This window comes from Periplaneta americana, chromosome 9 (genome assembly GCF_040183065.1).
Source record: "Periplaneta americana isolate PAMFEO1 chromosome 9, P.americana_PAMFEO1_priV1, whole genome shotgun sequence".
Lineage (NCBI taxonomy): Eukaryota > Metazoa > Arthropoda > Insecta > Blattodea > Blattidae > Periplaneta > Periplaneta americana.
Genome location: NC_091125.1, coordinates 72949135 through 72955134, shown reverse-complemented (window position 1 = coordinate 72955134; position 6000 = coordinate 72949135). Strand labels below are relative to the sequence as shown.

The 6000-nt window shown below is 36.9% G+C and overlaps 1 protein-coding gene across 5 annotated transcripts in view; it reads left to right on the top strand.

Annotated features, from left to right (window-relative positions):
• Nnp-1 (Ribosomal RNA processing protein 1 homolog Nnp-1) overlaps positions 1-6000 on the top strand; it is a 28634-nt gene continuing 22634 nt past the window's right edge. For 3 of the 5 annotated variants that reach the window (XR_011333895.1, XR_011333896.1, XM_069835041.1), the window contains exons 1-4: positions 1-242; positions 361-440; positions 1448-1591; positions 3428-3799. Coding sequence is in view for 2 of the 5 variants with exons in the window: in XM_069835041.1 (XP_069691142.1) it covers positions 74-242; positions 361-440; positions 1448-1591; positions 3428-3799 (765 nt within the window). In the remaining 3 variants the exon portion in view is untranslated. The remainder of the gene's footprint in view (positions 243-360; positions 441-1447; positions 1592-3427; positions 3800-6000) is intronic. The other 2 variants (XR_011333897.1, XM_069835039.1) reach the window with 2 other exon arrangements.

The following is a 6000-nucleotide window of genomic DNA, read 5'->3' as shown; positions in this document are numbered from 1 at the left end:
CGCATCTTACTGCAATCCAGCAGGCAGTGACATAAACATGAAAAAAAAAGAAAAGACAATGAAGATTTGAAATATGGCACTTGGAAAAATGTGTCCGACGGATGACCCACGTGGTAAAGTTCTTCTATTGGCACAAGAAATAGCATTTGCAAAAGTTTTAGCGGGAAATAATAAAAGGCTTCGCGATAGAGGTATTAAAAAGTTAAAAAAGTGGTTAACTGTTCGATCTAGGGGCGAATGTGGTAAGTCGCATAAAATTCTAACCTATGTTTAATGTGAAAATGTAAACTATTTATGTAAACATAATTATTCACATAAACTTGTGTGTTGTCTTTGTGATCTACTATAATTATGTTTCAGAGTTTACCGACGATGATTTCATGAGGATTTGTAAAGGCCTGTTTTACTGTATGTGGATGGCAGATAAACTTATTGTACAGGTAATACTGGCTGTAAAATAAATACTGTAACGTTAACTGTTGAATTAAAAATTAAAATCTAAGAGTACTATTATTTATGGTAATTATTTACAATTGCACTGCTAAAGGAAAGCAGGATATTATCCATATCCACCTACGGACCAAAATGCATTATAAGCAATGCATACGAAAAACCGGAACTATCCATCAAAGCATATATGTATGCAATCCTGCCTCTCCGCTTTCACAGCAACTTTTCACTCAGCCTGTTACAGTGCGAAATTGGTATCGCCGTTCAATTTGTCTTTTATTTACAGTTTATGGTACGTATGACTTGACTAGAAGCGTACATCATGTATACCCAGATTGCTCATCCCTATGTTAAAATCGGTGGCACTTTGAAGAGAACAACCGCCAGGATCGCCACCCGTCCGCCGTAAACGAACACGAGATGACAGTACAGTCGCTAATGCAACTCAAATGGGAGTTACGACGTGACTCGTTATGTACCAACTAGATGGCAGCATAGTAAACCTGACAAATGTTGTTACCGTCAAAGCCTGTAAGGCCGAGCAATCTGGGTATATAATATAATATATATAATATATCATATTATGATCTAGGCTAGAAGCCAAGTAGGCCCTAATACATTCTACCTTTATTTGGTAGCGCAATTGTAAAGGAATCTTTAATTTGATAACGAGTCAAGATTTATTTTTGTTTCTATATTAAGCCTACTTATTTGTAACACAATCATTGTGATTAAATTGTGAAAGAACAGATAAAGAGGGCTAACCTTCAGTGAGCCATGGTTGTTACTTAAGCTTGGTCCGACTAAAATCAGTGAATAAAAGATGAGTATTTTTCCTGGACCAAAATAATAAAGGAGCATTTCCCTCGATATTTGCGCTAAAACGGTTGAAGTATTATATTACCATGGCTCACTGAAGCTGTTCCTATGTGGTATACAATGCACATGTAGCAGCCATTATTAAAACTTTTATACATAGTATTAATTATTGTTCTAGGAGGAACTAGCGGAGACTATCAGTCGCTTGATTCACTGCTTCAATAGAACATCATTAGCAGTTTCTTTTGTGAAGTGTTTTTTCCGCACAATGGTGAATGAGTGGTTTGGTATAGATCAGTTTCGATATGATAAATTTATGACGGTAAGTGGTTGTAGGAATTGTCTGCTCCTTAGTATTCTCACACTCGAACAGATAATTTTATGGTAATTATGTAGTAAACATGAGCCAGGCTATCTTCCTACAATAGAGGACCAAGGGCCATACATTACCAAATGTGTGTGTGTATGTATATATATATATAGAGGCCTATAACTTGATTAAATTTTTATTGTTTTCTTATGGTTGACAAATTGTCGACCTCTTTACACTCTTAATGGGAAAGCCACTGGCGTAGCTTGGTTGGCTAAGGCGCTTGCCTGCCGATCCGGAGTTGCGTTCGGGCGCGGGTTCGATTCCCGCTTGGGCTGATTAGCTGGTTGGGTTTTTTCCGAGGTTTTCCCCAACCATAAGGCAAATGTCAGGTAATTTATGGCGAATTCTCGGTCTCATCTCACTATCACCAATCCCATCGACGCTAAATAACCTCGTAATTGATACAGCGTCGTTAAATAACCAAGTAAAATAAAAAATTGACGGGAAAGTATGTGCCAGAGAATCAGTCTCCAATCCATAAGACAGGCATAGTTAAACATTGTCTGGCTGAGAACAATGAGGTGGATGTGCTGCATTGGCCTTTATGTTTAATCGATCTTAGCCCCATCGAAAAGTGTAGGCGAAGCAAAATGTGTCATGGCCGAAAACTGGTCTGACCAACTCTCAGCATCTAAAGATGCCCTGGAATGTGATACTAGACATCTGGGAAGAGGTGGTTTAGGGCAAACGCTGTGCAACTGGTTATCAGTTCCCTGCCTGAGAGGATGAGGATGGCTGTAGAGAATGTGTACTGGACACAATATTGAATGATAGTCTAATATGGCACCCAGTCAAACAGTCCTTTTCAGGACTACCTTAGTGTTGAGAACATCTGTGTCAGCATTGTTGACTGGTTGCAGAATATAAATATGCAACTGATGTGATGTTAAAAATATATATCTGTGAACAGTAAATGAATTGCAAAATATAAAATAGGCTATATTGGCACCTCTGTGGACTCGAACCCCTCATGATAGAGACTGTCTCCTCATCCCACTGTTTAATCAACTGAGCTATTTCAGAAAGTTGGAAAGTTTATTCACATCTAGTTCTGCTTGATGACATGCACTTCGAAAGTGTTGTTGTTGTTTTCTACTGCCAGATGTTTGACAATAAAGTCATTTGACCTCTTGCACTCGAAAGTAATTTACCATATTACTCACCTCAAGTATTATTTGAAGTGATGATTTTCTAAGCACATGTTACAAAATATATGGCTCTAGATATTGCTTGTTTCGACCCAAATAGGCTGTGTTACAACATAGAAACGAAAGTTGTAAGAGTAGGTACACAAAAAATGTGTGAAATATACTTTTGCAACTGTACAGCCTGGCAGGCTATTCCAAATATTGTCATTTTTTTCTTTTTATGAATATACATATGGGTATGACGGTACTGTCAAGAGTATGTGTTTGCGTTTGAAATTTCTTCCATTCACGTTCAGTAAAGCAAGCAAAGTCATCTGAATAGACAGAAGTAATTTTGTTTGTGTTTCATAAATTCTCTGACTCAATGATCTGTGTTAAGTGTGCAGGTGCATTTGTGATGTCACTGTTATTTTCCATGCAAACATATATAGATAGAAAGAACAGGGTAGGAGTGAATTAAAGTAATATAATTAAGAATTGTCATCAGAAGTTATTCAAGCTATATGTTGTTCAGCTTCAGACAACATTCTTCTTTTAGTTTGGTTTCTGAAGTAGAGTTTATAAAAGTTTGAAAATTTTGTATAAAATTAAATAATTATTTTAACAATGTGTTTCTATGACATTTCTGTTTTTACAGCTCGTGCGACGTTTTCTGCGCCAAACATTTGAATTTTGCCGGAAACATGAGTGGAATGAAAAAGTGACAGAAGAAATATGCAACAGCTTCACTGCAACTATTTTGTCTGAGCCAAACAGTATAACCAACACCTGCCCACTAAGTCTAGTAATGCATTTCTGTGACATTTATCTCCAAGAGCTTTCAAAAGTTGGGCGGGGACAGCTGCCTACAGAAGTGGTAACAAGGTTCCTGCAACCATTTATCCTGTATTTAATAGAACAGAGTGATGGCAGAATGAAGCGGAAAGTTAAGAATGATGTGTTCTATTACTTGATGAAGCAGTCTGACGTTGCAGTAGAGTTTGAAGAGAAGTTTACAGCATGGAAAATGGTAAGAATTAGATCAGATATATTATGTTACTTTCTTATATATAGAAACTCACACAATGTATATGATACCTGTTCTGTACTTACATTTCTCTGTTTGTTGCTCTTTCTGTTACATTCTCATCATATTATAGTAGACTCTTGCTAATCTGACCATTCATTGCATAGAGGGGTGCCAGATTACTGAGAGTGCTTAAAAATGTCATTAAATTTAATGTTATAAGCTGTGCCAATCACTCCACTTGCACTTATAAATAAAAACTGGAACATTTCACATGTGGCGTGCACATATTTGTATAAAGGTATTGTTGTTTTTTTATAGTCAACTGTCTGAAGACAGGTTTGAATCTCATAAGAGACACCAATAAGACATCACTCATGAGATAACTAAGCCAGGAGCTATTGGGGTAGGGTCGCTATTTCCTTTCCTCCTCCATTGTATTGGTACATCTCTGACTAGTTTAACATACTACATTAATCAGAATTCAAATGTATACAAACAATTGTTCTTCCTCTGATACAGACCATTAAGTGAGATGTACTGCCTGATAATAATAAATGTAATATATATGTGTATAACACGTGGTACTGATGCAAATCTTCCAGAATAAATGTATATATAAATATATATGTATATAACATATGGCACTGGTGCAAATTTCCTAGAAAACTATTACAGTAAAAAAGTCCACACCTGTGGAGTAACGGTCAGTGCGTCTGGCTGCGAAACCAGGAGGCCCGGGTTCGAATCCTGGTCGGGGCAAGTTACCTGGTTGAGGTTTTTTCCAGGGTTTTCCCTCAACCCAATACGAGCAAATGCTGGGTAACTTTCGGTGCTGGACCCCGGACTCATTTCACCAGCATTATCACCTTCATATCATTCAGATGCTAAATAACCTAGATGTTGATACAGCGTCGTAAAATAACCCAATAAAATAAAAATATTACAGTAAAAATGATAGGAAAGACACTGAAAGGAGACCAGATAATTTAGAGGCCGGATTTGTGAGAGTCTAGTGTATAATGTTGCAAAAATTGATTCTGGTATATTATGAAAATACATACTGTTAGCGTCCCTAGTAAGATTTTTGGCATTCTGCTTGTCTTTATGTCCATCCTTGTACAACTTTCATAAACCACTGGACGAATTTTGTTCATACTCAGAATCTATTAGTCAATTCATCCAGGTAGTATCCATATGAATTAGAGTGTCTTTAAGTTGACTTGAGTATTATGACAGATATTATAAGATAAAAAATAGTATATTAGAACATCGTTTTTATTTGTATCAGGAATCCCTATCTGTTATAACCCACAATGCACTAATGAAGATGTTAAATAAGAATTTGTATTGACATTTGATTGAGAGGTAGTTGGCAGTAATATCAGCAGGGGTGGCCCGTCCATAAGAGCTGCGGAGCTGCAGCACTTCCTGCCTTGACAGGAAAATGGAAGTAATATTTATTTTAATTTGTAGAAGAATTGTTACAGCTTTTATTGGTAAATTGCTTTATATTTCATCTGACCGGGAATATGTACTATTATCTTATGCATTATCTTTTTTGCGCATCGACTGTACTGGAATTGACACTGCATTCAAAGTCGTCCTGGGATCTGCAGGGTGGGACAGATCATAGAGAGTGTGTCTTGCTAGGTCAGGGGGTAGAGAGGTGAAGGGAAGCAGAGGGAAACTGCCGCTGTTTAAAACCCATATCTTGCTATAGTGACTTGCAGAGCCAGGCGACAAGGGAAGATCTTTTCTCCCCTCCCACACTGCTATTGTAATGCTACGTCAAATGGATTCCCTATTCCCTTGAAACTTAATGACAAAATTTTTATTTTCTCTTCACATACTTATTGTTGTAGAATCCTATCGAATTAATATAACGAAATTAATATTCTCTTTTGCCTTATTATTACGTATATATCCAGTCTCCAGCAGAACCTAATATTTGCCTTAACTCAAAATGATTGCACGAGAGTATAATCTTTTTGATATAGCACGTAAAATACGAAAGAGACTTCTTTTCCAGTTTTAGAAAATAGTTGACCATCAGTATGTCTGAGTGTTGCTTTGGTGTGACGTTTTAGTACCGTAACTTAACCAGTGCAAATGTGCAAGCCTGAGTGTGTGTGAATTACAGAATATTAATTTTATTTTTCTCAACTTTCCCTTGCAGAGAAAATTGATGTAATGAAGTGAAA